General features: G+C 43.6%; 1 protein-coding gene across 4 annotated transcripts in view; it reads right to left on the bottom strand.

Annotated features, from left to right (window-relative positions):
* YLPM1 (YLP motif containing 1) overlaps window positions 1-20109 on the bottom strand; it is a 39203-nt gene extending 19094 nt beyond the window's left edge. For all 4 annotated transcript variants that reach the window (XM_074824739.1, XM_074824740.1, XM_074824742.1 and 1 more), the window contains exons 1-6: window positions 19006-20109; window positions 13861-14103; window positions 12731-12925; window positions 10774-11516; window positions 3592-5976; window positions 783-888 (exon numbers count right to left, since the gene is read on the bottom strand). In XM_074824739.1, coding sequence (XP_074680840.1) covers window positions 783-888; window positions 3592-5976; window positions 10774-11516; window positions 12731-12925; window positions 13861-14103; window positions 19006-20049 — 4716 coding nt within the window. In that variant the 5' untranslated portion in view covers window positions 20050-20109. The remainder of the gene's footprint in view (window positions 1-782; window positions 889-3591; window positions 5977-10773; window positions 11517-12730; window positions 12926-13860; window positions 14104-19005) is intronic.
* Between the last annotated feature and the right edge of the window lie 352 nt (window positions 20110-20461).

Raw genomic sequence — 20461 nt, 5'->3', positions numbered from 1 at the left:
AGACTGTGCATTGACTCAGGTATCTCCTCCAACATACATTTAACACAATTGTTTATTCATTCTAGGAAGGATTTATAAACCTGAGTTAACATGACTGCAGAAGTTCAGGTGGCTTCTGACCCAGTACGAATTATCAAAAAAACAAATATAAGCAGCTGAGAAGAGTTCCCAGAACCAACCAGGAGATTAAGCAGCAGAGGAATAGCTTGCATCACAACAGGAGATGAAGTCATGGAGGTACACAAACGTGAGCTTCCATGCACTTTATGGTATTCGAGAGGATAATGAGAATTTCCAATGAAGACAGCAAACAGAAAGCTAATGCCCACTGTACATTGAAATCTCTCAGTTTCTAATGGACGTATCCTCAAATTTCTCTGACTTCAAAGAGGAGAGAGCTCTTAGAGTAGGAAAAGCACAGCAAGATGTCAGAACCTAGGCAAGGAAGAGGAGGGTCTTCTTGTGAGCCTTATGTCCCCGTTTTGGAAGAGCTCACCTCTTCTGGCACATCATTCCACAGCAATCTGTGCTGCTGAACCTCATGTGCTACTGTCCCCAGTGGGTCATGCTCAAAAGACATGGTGGACTGAATGGGTAGAAAGGCTTTGGAAATTCTAAAGAAACTAAGAAGTTGCTTTGCCTCAACAGAAGATTGATGAGGTTGTAAGGGTTGCTGGGGAGGCATTCCACAGAGAAGTTTGACTATCAGAGTCTAGAACTGATCTGACATACACACCAATTGTAATTACTATCAGCATGTTATTAACACAAGATGAATTTACCTGAAAGGCACCCGGCCTTGTGCTTGTGTTCTGTGATCTTGGAGAGTCCTGTGTGGAAATGTCAGGTTTAAACTCTTTCAACTTCTGTAGCTGTTCTTTCTGCTCTCTGTACGTGAATCACAAGAAAGTGTTATCAGTTTGTAGCTTAAATGAAAAACTGAAGAAATCAAGACTCACAGTGAAAACCATGTATTACACTAGCATCAGGGGCAAGTCCAAAGAAGAAAAGGACAGAGCAGGCTTCACATGGTCAACACTGTGATTCAGAAATCCCTGTTTCACATCCACCTAACCATGGAGGTATTTAGCGTATTACCTGCATTCTTTTTTGATCACAAATATCCCGAGACATGCACTTACGCTTTTGAGCTTGGTCAGAACCACTCCACTTTGACAGTAAAGAGCAAAGCTGGATTTTTAGCTTCTGCCAACAAGAAGCCCATTGGAGATGCATGCATAAGCACTCTCAGTGACTTGCTCTGGTTCACACACTAAGAGGACTGAGGCCAAAGCACAAAAGAGATTCCAATATTTAAAACCAAATGGTGATTTTAACTTTTGTTTCCTTATTTTATATGTGAAAATGCTATTTAATATACAACCAATACATAGTCTATGGAGCAGAGATGAGGACTAGCAGTGAATACTACAACCGCTGGATTACAAAGTTCTACCCAATATGATTTCCTTTCAATTTTTGTTAGCATTTTTTTATCTAGTTTTTTTTAATTGCTAATAACTCTTTGTTCATATTAATCGTGTGTATTAGTTTCCAAAGAACAACTAAGAATGGGATCCCTCTGTACTAGGCACAGAGACCATCCTGACTAGCAATGCATCTGGTCAGTGTGCAGCACAAGGGGAACTTGGCTCACAGAAAGGGATCCCAAGTGCTGCATTAGTACAAACAGTAAACTGAGCAATTGCTAGCACTTACGTCTTCTTTACACCTGGCTTAGAAAAAAAATACACCAGATGACAAATGCTGAACAGCATGCAGCTCAGCATCTGCAGTTTTATACACAATAAAAGCAAAGCCAGATTAAGGCTTTACCTTTGGAGATGAAAGCAGGTATGTACCACACTACTGGTATAACTCCTGGCTCAAAAAAAAAAAATGAAATCATAAGCAGTCTCCTTAAATTTGTTGCTACTGTTAAGACTGGGATCACCTCCTTATAAGAACCTGATGGAAGTACCAGTGTAACTAATTTTAAGACTACCCTCATATTCAATTAAAAACCAGTATCATGCAGTATTGTGTTTATATTTCCCCTTTTAACTGGCTTAGAAAGATGTATACATATCTATTTTCTTACATAAAAACAATTTAGTTCCTATGTTCAAATATTTCAGCCCTAATAAATTATTCACTTAGGTAGTGATTCTCAAACTATAGTCCTTAGCTTAAGTCCACTGGCTTGCAGCTAATCATATTAAACAGCAAAACATATGCCTGGCAACCTGAGGCAATGGGAAAGTCAGGAAGCTGAAAATGAACTGTTGCTCTGAACTTTTGGTAAATACTGCTTTATAACACAGTTACTAACACCTGTTGAATTAATCTAATTGCAGTGAAAGATTAAATTATTCAGAATAAAAGTTCTCCCTTTTTTAAAAGTATTTTTCTTGCATTTTGGTGCAACTAAGGCCTTCCGTATTGGACAGATGCTTAGCAATCTTAAGAGTCTGAAAACAAAATGGCTTCAAGAAAAGCACAAAACACCTCTGTATCTTTCAACATGGTTTGATGTAAATGTAATAATGATAACCAAACATTTTAACTGCCCATTATTTTAGCATATATTGTTTATGAAATTAAATCCCTGTCTACTAGGTATCAATCCTTAGCTATCGCTCCATAACTCATGAATAGGATGAACCACATGAACCTCTAAGATGCTTCCTCTTTTCTCTACAATCTCCTCTGAAAGATCTCATTCACTGAAAACAGCCAAAGAAACTCATCTTTCTGTTTTGTTTGGGTTTTTAAAATATATTTAATGCACCTAAACCCATGCACCAAATCACAAAGATAGCATTTAGATAGATGGTATGTGCTCCATTCGTTCTAGTATTACTAAATTTATTAAGACCTAGGATGCTTCTGATGTTTGAGTGGATATTCTATTACTTATTTTTAAATAAATACCTATTAAAGCCTGAGGGACTCTAGTAGCTGTTCTAAAATGTGGTCTTGGTGAACTTGTGCATTCATATCCTTCTGATTGTTATGCTGTTGTGCTGATCCTCAGAACTAAGATCAACCAAACCTGACAAAATTATTCACTGATGATGCTGGATTTCAAATGGGGGAGCAATATAAAGAATAAAAAGCCCACACATGCTTTAATTAAAAAGTAAGCAGTATCCAAAAATTAAATAGCTCCCATTGTGTGAATTAAGAACTACATTAATGTACATCTTGACAGGTGAGTATTAAAAAGCAATTATCAACGAGCTAATCAGATACTAATAACAAGATTGAAAAGCAATTATCAACAAGCTCATTTGATGATAACAAAAAGATTGGTCAGGTGATATGGACAGATCTCTTCCTGGAAAGTAAGAAACAGGGAATGCCATATTCACGGCGAAAGGGACAACCATGTATTTAAGAAAAAAGGTCCATCCACAAAAGCTGTGATGGAGTTACTTCAAATAACTTGTTTCACATGAGCTCCTACTATCATGCTGTGGTGAAAAGAAATGAAGCCATTACTGCATATTTCAAGAAATGAATTAGGAAAGGAGCACCATCTCCACAGAATGGGATTCCCACCCAAAGTGACAGAACCAGGCAACTCACCGAAGCATTTTGAGCTCCTGGGCAGCCTTCAGAATTATCTCATGCTGTCTTTGGCTAAGGACCATCACTCCTCCCAAGGACTGGTCAGAGTCCAGGTTTGAATCTGCTCCCAGCATATCAGAGGAATGTGAAGGTGGAGGAAGGGATGAATCTGACTGATCATCCAAGGACCGCAGTCTGTCTCCATCATCTGGATACCACCTATCCGACAACCGTTCCCTCTCCCAGTCAGTCCTTTCAGGAAGGTAGTCTTGCTTCTCCCGCCATGTGTCATATCTCTCTGGATACTCTCGAATCCTCAGCTCCCCCCTGTCTCTAAGGTCTCTATCATAATGATCTCTGTTCCTATCCTCCCTCCACCTATCTTCACGGTATCTGTCCAGAGGTGGAAGAGGTGGTAATGGTGGTAGAGGGGGGATATCCAGTTCACGATTCCCCATTTCTCTGTCATCCATAGGTCTCATGTCCCAGTCTCTATCCCATTCTCTGTCTAAATCTTGATCATAAATATCTGAGGATCTTCCAGTCCTATCTAAATCTCTCTCTAGCTCCCTCTCTCTTGGCCTTTTCCAGTCATCCCACCATGAATCTCGTCTGTCATGATCAGATGATAAAGGAGGTAGTGGTGGTAGGGGAGATAATGGAGGCAGTGAATGGTGGGATTGCAACCTGTCATCTCTGTCATACACATCTACAGAATCATCCTGATAATCAGAGTTGTGATCTCTCCAGTATCGTTCTCTTTCCCAGTCATCCAATCGCTCATGTTCCAAAGAAGGGTCATCTTGACTATCTAAAGGAAATTCCTCCTGCATTCTATCATCTTCATGACCCCAAGAACCCCTGAGTGTCTCATCTCGATGGTATGGAGGCAATTTGTCAGGGTCATCTCCCAGGTGAATGGGTTTATCTATACCACCTGTTTCAGATCTTCCTGCTTCCCCCTCCCGGCTACCTGGTCTCCTGATGGGACCCCTCTCCCGGCTACCTGCCCGTCTGACCGGGCCCCTCTCCCGGCTACCTGCTCGCCTGACAGGGACCCTCTCCCGGCTACCTGCCCGCCTGACAGGGACCCTCTCCCGGCTACCTGCCCGCCGCATGGGCTCCCTCTCCCTGCTACCCGCCCGCCGCATGGGCTCCCTCTCCCGGCTACCCGCCCGCCTGACAGGGCCTCTCTCCCGGCTACCCGCCCGTCCCCTGTCCCGGCTGCCTGTCCGCCCAGCTAGCTCTCTGTCTCGGCTAGTGAATACCCTCTCATGGCTATCTGACCGCCCACCCAGTCCCCGCTCTCGGCTGCCAGACCGTCCATCTGGCATCCTCTCCCTGCTACCTGACCGCCTATCCGGCATCCTCTCCCTGCTACCTGCTCTCCTGAACATCCCCCTGCCACGGATGGATGCCTGCCTAGCCTGCCCTCTGCCTCTGTATACATATCCTCTGCCACGGCCATCGTCCATCCTGCCCATTCCCCAACCACCATCCATCCTTCCCATCCCCCGGCCACCATCCATCCTTCCCATCCCCCGGCCACCATCCATCCTTCCCATCCCCCGGCCACGGCCCATACCCCAGCCACGGCCATCTCCCTGCCCTCTGCCACGGCCATCATCCAGTCTGCCCTGGCCCCTTCCTCGGCCTACTGGCCCCTTGCCTCTATCTTCATGCACAAATGGCCCTTTCCCTCTGCTTTCTGATCCAGGTAGGCCCTGGGTGTTATCTGAAGCAATCAGCTGGCCATCTGGCGAATCCAAATCCTGATTTCCTGTTACAGGGGTTACCGCACCTCCTGCTCTTGCAATACCTGACTGCAAAGCTACAGGGTTACTAGAAAGGGATGTGGACTTCTGGTTCTGAATGGGCGGAGTAGGTGCTTTGGACTCTTCTACTTGCTGGTTAGGATCATGTGAACTCCATGTCCACTTTTTAGGAGGGTCTGGAATAGTTTCTTTGACTTCAGGTTTGGATGGTTCCTGTTGAGTGTTTGCCAGGTCCTCATTTAGCTCAACAGGACCTGCACTCTGTGCATCGGGACTAGACTGTGTTCTGCTTGCAGTCTGCTGATTGCCAGCTATGTCTGTAAAAGGTTCTTTGTTTTCTGACTGTGAGTCTGTCTGTGACTGCTGCTGCTGTCCCAAATGAGGCCTGGGCCCCCTCCACCGTGGACCACTAGGTCGGGAACCATGTCCATGTGATGCATTTGTGGAAGTATAAAATTGTGCTGCTGGTCCTCGTGGGATAGTCCCCCATCTACTTGAAGACTGTCCATCTGTATTCTGTCGGTCAAAACGTGACCTGTATCCTTCTGAGCGCTGGGAGTCAAAACGAGGTCCTCTCTGCCTTGATCCTTCAAATCTGTCATATCCTCTTCCTCGAGGTCCATCAAATCTATAGATGACATAATGACAATTTTATTCAAATGAACATGTCAAATTAAAATCCTGTATAAGAGTTTCATCCCCCCTGCCAAGTCACTTCTAATGATGAATCCTAGTGTGCCTTAGGATCAAACCCTACTGAACCAGTGAGGAAGCACTGAGACATATTCTTCAATTCAATATTGTCCACTGAAGACCAGTTTAAGCCACTTGCAGATTATGTAACCCTAAAAGGAAATTTGGCTTAAATAGCTCAGGACTGAAACCTGACTGACAAAGCAAGCTGGCAAACTAATTTGAAAAAAAAGCTTTCAGCTTCTGTTTAATGTAAGTTTTGTTGCAATCAACAACTCTTGTTGATTTTTTGCTTTGATACTATGTAACAAGCCTACTTAACTGTGGTGATGAATGCCCTCTAGAAAAATCTTTAAATACAGATCCTTTCAGAAAGTGCAACAAACTGTGATATTGTCCAGCTCCATGCAAGATAATAAACATAAAACAAATATATTTTTATTGCATCCCTTTTAAAATTCCTTTTGAGAGCACCTACAACCACTAATGCTTAAATATGAGGAAATAGATCCAGGCAAACTAAGGAAGAGTAATTCATGCAATCATGTTTAACAAGGCTGATTTAGTAAAAAAATCCGATTTTTATGTATATGCTTAAATACTGATTTACATAACAAACTAGAACAAATCAAATTCATTTTACATAAAATAGAGAACTCATGTCTGAAGTTAAGTTGCTTGCGATTCACAAGGATGTTTGTGATTCACAGTTGTGTCTCACTGGGTAGGGTCAGGAAGGCCAAAGCACCGCTGAAGCTGAACTTGGCAAGGGATGCAAAAAGTAGTAAGAAGGGCTGCTATAGGTATGTCAGCCAGAAAAGGAAGGTCAAAGAAAGAATACCTCCTCCCATGAAAATGACTGGCAAACTGGTAACAATGGACGAGAAGGTGGCTGAGGTACTCAACTTTTTTTGCCTCAGTCTTCACTGGCAACCTCTCTTTCCACACCTCTGAAGTGGATGGATCACAAGACAGGGACTAGGGGAGGAAAGTCCCTCTCACTGTAAGAGAAGATCAGGTTCGTGACCACTTGAGGAACCTGAAAATACAGAAGTCTATGGGACCTGATGAGGTGCATCCCAGAGTCCTGAGGGAATTGGCTGATGTAGCTGCCAAGCCATGCTCCATGATATTTGAAAAGTCACGGCAGTCAGGTGAAGTCACTGGTGACTGGGAAAAGGGAAATATTGCACCCATTTTTAAAAAGGGTAGAAAGGAGGACCCTGGGAAATACAGACTTGTCAGCTTCACCTCCGTGCCTGGGAAGATCATGGAACAGATCCTCCTAGAAGCTATGCTAAGGCACATGGAGGACAGGTAGGTGATTTGAGACAGCCAGCATGGCTTCACCAAGGGCAAGTCTCGCCTGGCCAACCTAGTGGCCTTCTGTGATGAAGTGACTACATCAATGGACAAGGGAAGAGCTATGGATGTCATTTATCTGGACTTCTGTAAGGCCTTTGACATGGTCCTCCACAACATCCTTCTCTCTAAATTGGAGAGAGATTAGTCTGATGGATAAGGAATTGGTTGGATGATCGCATCCAGAGGGTAGTGGTCAACGGCTCAATGTCCAGATGGAGATCAGTGACAAGTGCTGTCCCACAGGGTCCATAGTGGGACCAGTACTATTTAATACCTTCATCAATGACACAGACAATGGGATTGAGTGCACCCTCAGCAAGTTTGAAGACAATACCAAGCTGTGTGGTCCAGTCAACACACCTGAGGGATGGGATGCCATCCAGAGGGACCTGGACAAGCTTGAGAAGTGGGCCCATGTGAACCTCATGAGGTTCAACAAGGCCAAGTGCAAGGTCCTGCACCTAGGTCAGGGCAACCCCCAGTATCAATACAGGCTGGGGGATGGGGGGATTGAGAGCAGTCCTGCAGAGAAGGACTTGGGGGGTACTGGTGGAAAGCTGGACATGAGCCAACAATGCACTCGCAGCCCAGAAAACCAACTGTATCCTGGGCTGCATAAAAAGAAGTGTGACCAGCAGGTCAAGGGAGGCAATTCTGCCCCTCTGCTCTGCTGAGACACCACCTCGAGCACTGTATCCAGCTCTGGGGTCCTCAGCACAGGAAAGACTTGGACCTGTTAGAGTGAGTCCAGAGGAAGGCCACAAAAATGATCAGAGGGCTGGAGCACCTCTCCTATGACGACAGGCTGAGAGAGTTGGGGTTGTTCAGCCTGGAGAAGGCAAGGCTCCAGACAGACATTATTGCAGCCTTCCAGTATTTAAAGGGGCTTTTGAGAAAGACAGGAATAGACTTTTTAGTAAGGCCTGTTGCAATAGGACAAGCCATAATGGTTTTAAATCAAAGAAGGTAGATTTAGACTAGATGTAAGGAAGAAATTTTTTACAGTGAGGGTGGTGAAACACTGCAACAGGTTGCCCAGAGAGGTGGTAGATGTCCCATCCCTGGAAACATTCAAGGTCAGGTTGGACAGGGCTCTGAACAATCTAGTTGAAGATGTCCCTGCTCACTGCAGGGGGGGTTGGAATAGACGACGTATAAAGGTCCCTTCCAACCCAAACTATTCTATGATTCTATGGATATTAATTCATTACCTCCTAGTTAACAATAGCAGTTGACTTGTTGCAGAATTTACTGTTTCAGTGAGCAATTTACCAAACAAGATAATTCATACAACCTCAAAGAATTTTAATAATCCTGATAAATTAACACAGTAAACTGCCTTTTTTGGGGGTAAGGGCGGGTCAAGATGAATAGGAAGAGAAAAAAGAAGAAATTGCAAAGTGCTGTGGCAAGATAACTTAGATTTGAAGGATCAACTTTTACACAGAAGGTATAGCTAGAAAGTTGGATATTGTAAGACACACTTCATCCCCAAAATTCTGAAAATTAGTTTAAGCCAGTTCTTTAGAGCTTCTTGAGAAAAGCTAATTGTTGAAAAGAGGTGAAGGGGGTGTGTGTATGTCTTTTTATATGTCTAGTCATTACCTGGGACTTTTTTAGCTGTGATGGCAGCAGGTAACACACAACATTTTTAATTTATCCCAGGTTCAGTTAAAAATGCATTAGGACTCTCTTTCTACAAACTATATGAAGAAGAAACAGTAAACAGATTTTTGGGAAAGCTTTGATAAAACCCTAGAATGGTCATGCAATCACAATATTGGAATGCACAAAGGTTACAGTGTTAATTAAATACTGTAAGTATGCTCAAAACCAGAGTTCTTGTATGTGCATTCTAGAAATTTTTGATTATCCATAGCCTATCATCTCACATCACTCAGCTCTAAACCAATGCACATAAAAGACATGCACTAGCAAATAATTAAAACAGTCTGTTCAGAACTGTATATCCAACAAATCCCCAGGACCAGAAACAACACTTTTTAAAAACCATCAGAAGGTAGAAAATTATTCAAAGTTATAAAAAAATAATTTCCATTGCTAGCAATTAATGAATTATTATTATTCATGAATGATCACTCTGGAAGCAAAAAGAAGGGAAATAAACGTGAAGATACGATCGTAAAATCTAGCAGCATATGCAAGGATAGAAACAACTGAACAGAACAACACTGTTCTTTGATTCAGTAGGCATCACATCAACCCGTCTTGAACTAATGACCAGACAGAACAGATGTTGTTTTTGCAATCTGATACCACGTCAGGTATGAAAGAAAAACATTCCAAAAACAAGATCTTGGATTAAACCATGTATCAGGTACAAAATCACATAAAAGACACAGAACACTGGCTCTTAAGAGTAGCTTTACATTAAGGCAACAGGCCATCCACGTGATAAGATGAAGATTTAAATTTGAACAAAACTGTCTCTTACAAAAAGATAAAGACGGCAACCTTCAAAACCAAGACCATCATCATGTAATGCGAAAGGAAAAGTGGCAAAGAATCCTAATGCTAGGATCCTAAGGCTCAAATCTTCATTTCTTTCCTTCTTTCTCTTGTTTATAATTGTCTGAGTGCTAAGTAATGCTACATGTATAGAAAACCATTGATTTGCACTTAAAGACAAGCACTACCTCTCTTATTAAACAGCCATTTTGAAAAGTGCAGTGAATAGGACAATCATACAGTTGCAGAACTCTAACACTGGAAGTTAAAGTACTGGTGAACAGCTTTGAATTTTCATTTCTTTCTGCAATGAATGTTAGATTACAAAGAGTACTTTTTATTGTTTCTAATAAGTAGTATCTGAATACTTTCCTGAATCCCTTCCAGAATGCCTACGTTACAGTGCTACCATATATAACAACACCTTAAAAACAATCCTTCAACATTTTTGCTTTAGGTTTTCCTATACTGTGTTCCAAGTACCACAGACAAAATACAGGGAATTTAGATCACTTTTCATATAGGATCACTGTTTCAAGTGGGAGTTATCTTCAAACTAAGGACAGCAAAGACATTACATATTTACAACAGCTTTCCCTTTTTCATAAAAAGGGATGTCTCTGGGAATGAAAAGGTTGCAGTGTGCCCAAGCATTTTACTAGGAAAAAAAGTGCATTCTACTCTAGGTAAAGCTCAGGTGAAAGGCATCTATCTATCCTTGCTTTACAAAGATAAATACAGATCATGGCGTACATGCAGTAAAAGCAAAGCCTCCACCAAACAAGCACACTTCACACAACCTCAGGAAGATTTGAGAGCGAGACATGTTTTATTTCTTAACGTATCACTGAAAGTCTTGTAGCCTGGAACACATACAAATCAACAAAAACATCCTTACCTAGGACCTCTGGGGCCTTCAAAACGGGCTGATCTGGGAGGATCTGGAAGCAATCCACCCGACCTCACTGGTTTATCCTGCACGGTAGATGCGTGTGTTGAAGACACTGCAGAAGTGGGTTTCAGTTCCCCACATCCTTGCTCAGACGAAATAGAGACAGTTTGTTTACTAAGATGAACTTGAGACTTTCCGTGGTCTGAAGAGCCAAAGGAGGAACTTACTTGAGAATGATATGGTGTATAGACAGTTGAACTACCTATTTTTGATGCATAGGTACCAGGGGTGGGAAGCAGAGCTGGCCTTGGTGTCTCAGTAGATTGACTGCTTTGGGTACTGGATCCTGAAGGGACAGAGGAATTAGATAACTGAGAAACAGAAGAGAGAGGCGGGGGGACCAGTGGAGGTGTAGTTGAAGGTAAAGTTGGAGGCATAATAGGAATGCCACCTTGAGTGGTTTGAGAATATGGAACAAATGGAGGTGGCAGCGAAACATTTGCAGGATACTGATTCTTCAGATTTTGAAGTGAGCTCACTTTCTCCTGCAGATGGGACTGAGTGACCTTCATCTGTTCGTCCCATGCTTTCCACTGTTTCTCATACTCTTGAAGCTGGTCTTTGTGAGGGTAGGTTTGAAGCTGATGCTGCCACTGTTGGTTCATTGATCGCTCCCAATCTTTATGAAGCTGCTGGAACTGTTTTTGCTGTGCCTCATAATGTCGCAGCTGCATGTCCACTGACATTGTCTGCAATGAGAAGACAAGAATAGCTTCAAAATACCATCTTCGTTACTTTCAGAGCCATATATTTCAGTATCACTTGCAATATCACAATTTCTGACTTAGGCAGAAGCTTGAGGAAGAACTACACTGAAACAAAAGCAAACACCAACTGTGACATCTAAAGCCATTGTGACAATTTACACATTTTATGACTAGACGACATCTTTTTTTTTTTTTTTTTAAACAAGACAGCTGAAGAAAGCTATAATCAAAGGGCTCCAAGCTGTATTATTACTGGATCCTAACAATGGCTAAAACCCAAATCAATCTTCACGCTTTCAATATATAGAGTATGTGGCTATTTCTCAAGGTTTCAGTTTCTTCTATTAACCTGCTTCATCTGTCAGCAATTATTTTTCTCCAAGCCTTTCTCAGATCATCTTATTTGCACAATGAAGCTTCTTTCAAGGTGGTACTGTCTTTCATTATGTGTAGATACACATCCTCATATCCATGGTTTGATCTTGTCTGAGATTTTCAGGGTTCATGCTTAGATTTTTTTAAACAAGCAGACAGCCCAAGCTACAAAGAATTGCTTAATGTACAAACTCCACCAACCCAGAAAAAGTTGACTCAATTCTAATACAGTAATTAACTTCTACTTAAAAGCTTAAAGGTTGCAACACTGATATAATTATCCAAACAGTTATTAAGACTTTTTATTTTATTTCACTGATTATTTGAGTCAAAAATAATGAGAGAGATTTTCTTAATTACTTCAACTGCGTGTTTTTGGCATCTGTGTTCATCATTGCACATGTCCACTTTTGTACTACACAATATTGTAAAAAAGAGCAGCTACTAAGTTACTCCATGCAATCATCTGTTTACCTGACCTTTCTTCTAAACTGTTTCTCCAGCAGTAAAACATTCAAAGCTGAGTAAATTCAATATTGTGTTCAGCTTTGCTCCTGTATCACCCAGGTATCTTTGAAAAATCTTACAAAAAGTCTTGTATTTCTCATCCTACTGAAGCTTCATCACCATCTGTCAATTTTTTTTTCATTCTGAAGTTGAGTGACAAGTAGGAAAAGGGATATAGACTTCTACTCAAGCAGAAAAAGTAAATAGGCAAATAAGCCAACCATGAAAAATTATTCAACTACTTGTTTTCCAGCAGACCATGAGTGCTAGTTCACCCAGGAAGTGTATCATACACCATCTCCTTAGGGTTTCACCTGTAAGTGTGGAGGTTGTTGCATGATTTGTTGATACTGCTGTACTATCTGCTGCAGCTGGGCATGCTTCTGCATTATTCTCTGATATTGAAACCCAACCCGGTGATGGGGATGCTGCTGCCATTGAGCTGCTGCTGCTTGCAATTGCTGCAATCTCAAATCTTCCTCAGGGTCATCAGGAGGTTCAATATTGAGCTAGGGAAAAAGGCAAATACTATAAATAAAGGAAAGCTCCTTCTGTCAGAAGAAAAACACACTTGGTCACTACGCAGTTTACAGGAACTTTCTCAAGTGTTTGTTATTTTATCACTCTGTATTTCAGTGTTCTGGCCACCCACAGCTTCTGGAAGGCTGATTTTTATTTAATTTTATTCTTAATGTGAATAGCCTGATCTAAAGGTTAGGCTAATGGGAATTAGGGTATTCATACTACAGAAACTACCTACAGGAAAGAGATTAATGCAGATAGGTTATCTGTTGTCCACAGCAAATATAATGAGACAACAGTGCTTTTTCAAGATGATGTAAAGTAACTCTGAGTGCATTATTTTTGCCACTTGGTAGGAACCCACACACTGTAAGTTAAAGTGGAACACACGCCACAGGGTAATCTACTATCCTACAGTAATCTTCAAACATCAATCGTGACCTCCATCCATTATGTAGTAACTGTTATTAAGCATGGTGAAAAAAATACTCTGTGCAGAGTTCTTGGCTTTCAGACAAACTATAACACAGAGAGAGAAGGGGAGCCAAAATTGACAAACTGCCAGAGAGAAATTAAGAAATAGTGTCTTAAAGATAGCATTCCTTATCTACCAAGTATTTGATTGGGCATTTAGGTATCACAAAGTGTTTCTCATAGACGAAGATGATGACATTGGGGAAGGTGCGAGTGAGTCAAGCTTGGACTTGCTTGGTGCATGTGTGGGTGACTATATAAGTCTATATACAAGGAGTGTATTTTTATTCTTTTAATTGGTGCAGCCTTAGAAAATGTTCTTTTAAGATTGCTTTATCGTATTCAGTTATTATTACACAGTATACATGACAATTTGATGGCATTATTTTCCTGTTTCTTTGTCCCACCCAGCACAACAAGTGAAGTGGCATCACTTTACAAAGCCTACCTGAGTTTCAGTGGATGTAAGAGAAGACTCATCTTCTTTGGAAGCTGGAGGCATGGATTCATTAAGCGGAGGAGGTTCAGACTGCTGAGCTGAAGCACTCATTTTCCCTTCTTCAGTCTTTGCTCTCTGCTCAGATGTGTCCTTCACTACTGGACCTTTCATTTGCTGCTGGCCCTGAGCATGGGCTTTTGCCCTTTGCTGCAGGCTAAGCAGGTGCTGCTGGTACCAGTATTGCTGCTGTTCCTACAATAGACAGAAATTTTCTAAGACAGCTTTCACAAGAAAACCCATGAAAATTAATTCATGACAGTCACTAGAATCACACTTTAGGGACAGTTCTAAATCCGTTTTGAGGGAAAACTCACTTCATCAACAGTATTGCAATGGATGTCAGAAGATTGAACCAAAATTCAGAAACCACTATGTGAGGCATAGTACCTGCAGCAGAATTTATTTCCAACCTTAAAGAGCTTACAACTAAACAGAACAACAATGAAAAGCAGAAAGATGGCCAATAGTTAGCCAAATTACTAGAGACATGCGGTAAGTACCATTTTCTAGTGCTTTTTGTTCCTAACAACTATAGGTACTTATTACAAGACTAACTTAGGTAAAATGAAGGGAAAATGGAGGACAGGTATAAGTAAGGGAGCACCAAAGAGAAAAAGAAGGAAATGTACAAAGACAGATGAAGAGGATGAAGAGAACATAGACATCAAGTACAGTGAAAATGACAGCTGAGAAATTGTGGTAGAGATGTTTGAATAAAAGCTATGGAAAGGAAAAAGAACAATCAGAACCAGCATATAGTGCGAATTATTTAGCCTCTGAATTCTCATTAATTCTGATTCATTCAACAGCTGAAGAGGTAAATAGATACGGATACACCCAAAAAGTTATCAATTCAAGAAGTGATCAAGCTTTCAGTTTTAAATATTTCAGGCTAGAATTATCCAGGCAGATGACAGTAGCTTCAAAGCACTGTAAACTGTCACCAACATAAAGAACAAAAGACTAAAGATAAGTATGTCAACACAAGTAGTGGTTCATCTTAAAGAGACCTGAATAGGAACCAACAGTTCTGTATCTCTTCCAATACAAGGAAATATCAGGCATCAAATCAGACTACCAGGACACATTTAAAAGATGCAGGAGGCAGCTCTTCACGTGACATGGCCTTGTGCTACCGAAGTCCCTGCCAGAGACCACTTCAATGGCTAAAATTTTGTGGATTCAAGACACAGCTCTATAAGCTCATAGAAGAAAAATCTACTGGTTTTAAAAATAAAGACACCAGTTGAAGCTAAGTCAGCTCCTATATTTTAGGGAAGTATCACTATATACTTGATTTTCAAGTTATTCTCTTAGCATTTGCTTTTAGTCACTGTCAAAGACAGAATGATAAAATACTGTACTTTTGGTCTGACCTAGTGCAACCACTCTTGCGCTCTCATGTCAACTTCACCACCTCTGAGAATCTGTGACTGCTCTACGTCTTTCATATCTTCTGTTCTTCCCTTCCATTCAAGCATGCACAGTTAAGAGACACCTATATAAAGCCCACTCAGAAACAGAAAAGCATCCAGAAGATGCAGGTATTTTAAAATATAAGTGTGACAACAACAAAGTGCTAGGTGCTGTCTGATGAGATTTCTCAAAACTGAATCATTCTATCTTAAAACAGGTTTAAAAAGTGCAAGCTTCCTCCAAAAGCCTACCTCACACTCAAACCAGGAACGATGTTTTCAATTGGTAGCAATCTAGCAGACACAATTAAACATGCAATTGTACATTTTTTTAAAAAAAACCCCCAAACTTCTGTAACACTGTAACTTGAAGATGAGTTCAATGAAAGGAGAGGCTATGCTTCTTGGACTTCATGTTGATCGTGCAATAACTCCTGCCAAGAATCTTTTTAACAAGAACATGACTCAGAAGAGCTGTCATGGCTTTGGGTGGAAGATGTGCATTCACGCTCCAGCATGCATTCTCTCAGAAACCTTCAACAACATGGTGTAATAAGTGCAACTTTCAACACCAAGGAGGAGCATACGTCCCCAGCTATACAAAAGCTGGTTCAATTATCCATCTCAAAAGGCATTATAAAGTGATCTACCATGACGATACTGGATGCTATGCTTGGTGAGCACCTGTTTTACTGCCACAAAATTGTTGTCTCCATGGATCTATTTCGTTTCCTCCTCATTATACCAACTGGACAGGAGTCTAAAACTCATATGCCCAAGGGTTCACACAAAGAGCTATGATAATACCCCATCATCTATTTTTTTCAGCAGATTAAGTCAGTGACACAAGTATTGCAGGTTCTATTTGAAAACCAGGAGTAAAGTGGAAAGGTATATTTCTATAGCTTAGTCTGAGCAAAACAGGTGCTAGTGTAGAAAATTCCTGATTGCAAGAAGTTCAGTTATTTGAGTGCTTATCTCCTCACAATGACTGTCATTCTTCAAGTCCAGTTACAATCCTTAAACCCAAGGAATACACTAGCATCAACAAATGCCTTTTTCCATCTTTGGCTGACCAAGAGACTACGCCCGTTGCATTGTACAGGGAACACTGCAACTAGCATTATCAGCTCCTAACCACAAGACATACCACCAAAAACGTTAGCGCAGAGACCACACCAAAAGGCTACTTCAAAATGAATTTAGGTGACTCTAGGTCATAACATAATGCCTACTTTGGGGTACACTTGGTCCTTTTCTGGTAAAGAATGCAAAAGAATGGTTTAGCACCCTTTATAAAACAGAGGGGGGATTTTAAAGAGTGCAGCAGTCTGCTGAAAGGTGACATGGTATAACTAAGGTAGCTTTAACGGATGTAGATAAATGCATATTTATGGGTACAGATGCACCCACATATATTTGTTTACTACTGTAAATAAATAGCAGCACACAGTACCCAAAATCAGATGGAACATTAATGAAATACCACAAGTATTTTAACAGAACTTGACAAAAGATTAATCTCATTGTAGAGAAACACAGGAATCCAGCAATTTAATCCAACTGTACACCCATGCAAGAAACTACGCTAAACTCACAATATTGTCAAGGCAAAGAGTAGTATTTTATTTTTAGACAGGAAAGGGAAATAATAAAACACTAGCTCATGGCAAATTGTATAATATTTTCTATGTTAAGAGAAGAATACTGATCTGTTTGGCTGCAGCCACTGATACTGTGGGATGAGAACAGAAAGAATTTGTTTCAATTACCAGTTTAAACAAACGCTTAACAGGATCTTATAAATGACAAATTATAGTATTTCTCTACTTGGCTTTTAAGATCATTAGCAAGAAAGCATCACTACACTTTGCTTTTCCTATTTCCATTGTGTAAGGACTTGTTGCTCCAAATTCTGTCTCTTTTTACAGCTTAAGATAGCCAAAATCGTATCAATCTGTTATAACAAATTTATTACCAGCAATGTACCATACTCCTTTTGAATTAACATTGAATTGTGCATGAGAGTAAAGAAACTACTCAAGACAGAAGTTGTTTGCGTAAACACTCATAAACCAGACAATGTAAACTTCAGCAGTATTCTGCTTCTGCTATGTGTGCACCACAATAATGCATTACTTTTGACTCTTCTAGAAATGAGAGTGGTTGAGGAACAACTGAATAACATTATTGAAGTTTCAGGCTACATAAGGGGGGAGGAATTACAGTTTACTGTTTGATCTTGAGTTCAATAAATTTAAGAAGTCATCAAGCAGCCTCAATACCAAATTAACATCACTTTCTACACCTGATTTTTCAAGGTTTTGGGTTTGTCATTCAAAAATTTAATGAGTCATTGATATCACTATAAAGATCAACTACTACCGTCCAAAACCTTTATAAACTTAAATTCATGAACTGCAAGCACCACTTTGCTAAGCAGTAATTAGTTATATGGTACAAACTTAAAATTTATATGTTCCCAAACGTATTCAGGTATTGTTATGAAATTTTAATGGATACAATTAAAAAGGTGTCCCAACGATTAACAAATTTAAAGTGTCAGTGACTTCAATATGATGCAACAGGATTTTTGCAAACTTAGCTTCAAATCAGAATCCTAAGATCAATTTGCCAAAAAGAGATGTATTTTAAGCTTAAATAAAGTAAATTTAAAGCATGCACTTCAGCTTTGTTCTTGCAGCTGGATCTCTACAAGCCGACCCTAAAACCATTCAAAAGCCTCAGTGAATCTGACTGACCTGTAAACATAGCCAAGGACCTCAACACACGTCTCTTTATGCATGCTTAACCTAAGCAACTGGATTGTCCCTAACTTAATGCGTACCAACAGTCACATCAGGTTCACTGGAACTGCTCACGTTTATGAAGTGAAACACATTAACATTTAGCATTTTGGCCCTAGTGTACACATAAAAAGCACAGAGCATTAACAATAAGAATATTTTTCACCTCAGAAGCATTTTAGAACATTTCCCTCTAATGCCCCATACAATTTTATACTGGAAAATCAAGCATGTGTAGCATAAAACACGTAAGTCAGTCTAAGTAAAGGGCAACTGTGTACTACGAACAGAAACACTTCTGAAGCTTTAACTATGCGTGGCAAGACTAAAATAGTCACAATTCTACACCGATCTGACAGACAACTGAAACACAATGCTGGGAGAAAACTAAACGAAGAAATCCCTGAAGACCAGAGGCACTTATCCTGCAAGGTGCAATAAGCAGGCTGTTGCATCTCACAACAGGCCGGACGAAGTCAACAGAGGTTCGGTGCAGGTCACCCACGCGCTGTACTTTGGAAAACAATTGTCTAGACACCGGCAAACCCCCCAAGAAAATTAAATTCTGTCGGGATTTAAGATTTCTCCCTAAACAACTCATTTGCTCTTGAAAAATGACGATTTGATACATGCCAACAACCACCACTGGATAAAGACACATTTAGGGAGCCTCGCCTGAGCCGTGCCGTTCCCGCATTTCCAAGGGTTGCGCCCAAACCCTTTAAGGGTTACGAAAATACGGCGTGGTTATTAACTGCCCTTACTCGAAGGCCTTCCGCAACACCTCGTACCCGCCAGCAGTTCATTGCCACCGCTGCCTCGGCGACTGCCTGCCGCCAGCCGGGGTGAGTGCGGAGGTGGCGGTGCCTTACCTGGGGCGTCATGGTGGAGGGATCCGGCTGCTCGGTGACACCGGCCTCCTTGGCGGCACCCTGCGCGGCCTCCGGCGGGGCAGCGGCGGGCAGGGGCAAGGCGGGCTGGGGGGGCGGGAAATGGGCCTGAGATGGCTTGGCCGGGGGAGGGATGGAGGGGGCCAGGCCGGGCTGCGCTGGCTGGGAAGGGGAGGCCTGTGAGGAGAGCAGGTAGGGTTGGGGGTGCGCCATGTAGCCCTGGGCAGGAGGCGGCAGGTACGGCTGGGAGGCGGTGGCCGGCGGGGGCTCCAGGTAGGAGGGCGGGGGCTCGGAGAAGGAGGGGGGCGGCTGGGAGGTCTGCGCCCGGGGCAGGTAGGGCTGGAGCGGCGGGGACTGGGCCGGGGGCGGCTGGGAGGGGGGCAGGTACGGCTCCGCCTGGGGGGGCGGCAGATAGGCCTGGGCGGGGGGCAGGTAGGCCTGGGCGGCAGGCTGCGGGGACTGCGGCGGCGAGGACAGCTCCATGTCCATGGGCACCGGCGAGGAGGGCACCGGCTCCCCCCAGTCGCCGTGCCCGCCCGGCGGCTCCTGGCCGTCGCGCTCCCGGGCGGCGGCGGGCGGCTTGCGGGTCGGCGGCTCGCGGTGGGCGAACTGCTTCTGGTAGCTGCGGACCGGCGGCGGCACGGGCGGCGGCGGCTGCTGCCAGTCGGTGAAGGAGCCGGGCAGCGGCGGCGGCGGCAGCCCCGGAGGGGGCGGCCCCGGCGGCGGCGGCGGCCCCAGCAGCACGGACTGCAGCTGCTTCTGGTGCATCTGCTGGAGCTGCTGCAGCTGCGCCAGGTGCTGCTCCTGCAGGCTCAGGAACCCCGAGGTACCGGCGGGCGGCGGCGGGGCGGCGGTGGTGGCGGCGGGGGGCGCGGGGCCCGGCGGCGGGTAGCTGGGCAGCGGCATCGGCGGGACGGCGGGAGGCGGCACGCTGGGGGGAGGGATGGGCAGCGGCGGGGGCGGGATGGAGGTGGGCGGCGGCGGGTAGTGCCCCGCCGCCCCGTACAAGCCCCAGGCCGGGTACATGGTGGGGCTGCGGCGGCGGGAGCGGAGCGGAGCTCGGCGCTTCCACAGGCCGCGGCGGCGGCGCGTGCGGCCCACGGCGCCTGCGCGGCGAGGCGCGCCGCCCTCCCGGGCAGTAGAGCGCGAGCGGGGCGCTAGAGCGTCGAGCGGCGCCGGCAGCGCGCCGCCTAGCGAACAGCTGCCGGCCCTGCGGTAGGGAGGCCGCTAACCCCGCGGCAGGGCGCACAGAGCGGGGCGGAGGCGAGCGCAGAGCGCCGCTTCCCCGCACCCGCCCGCCCCCGGTCGGCGCGGACGACAGAAGGGAGCTAGAGCGCCTCCCGGCACGGGACTCCATTTTGTGTAGGGCGGGTGTCGCCAGCCCGCAGGCAAGGCTCTGTATGGCTGTCCCGGCCCCCGGCGGCTTTCCGCTCGGCCG

Source organism: Strix aluco, chromosome 4 (assembly GCF_031877795.1).
Source record: "Strix aluco isolate bStrAlu1 chromosome 4, bStrAlu1.hap1, whole genome shotgun sequence".
NCBI classification, from domain to species: domain Eukaryota; kingdom Metazoa; phylum Chordata; class Aves; order Strigiformes; family Strigidae; genus Strix; species Strix aluco.
This window is presented reverse-complemented; position numbering and strand designations above follow the sequence as displayed.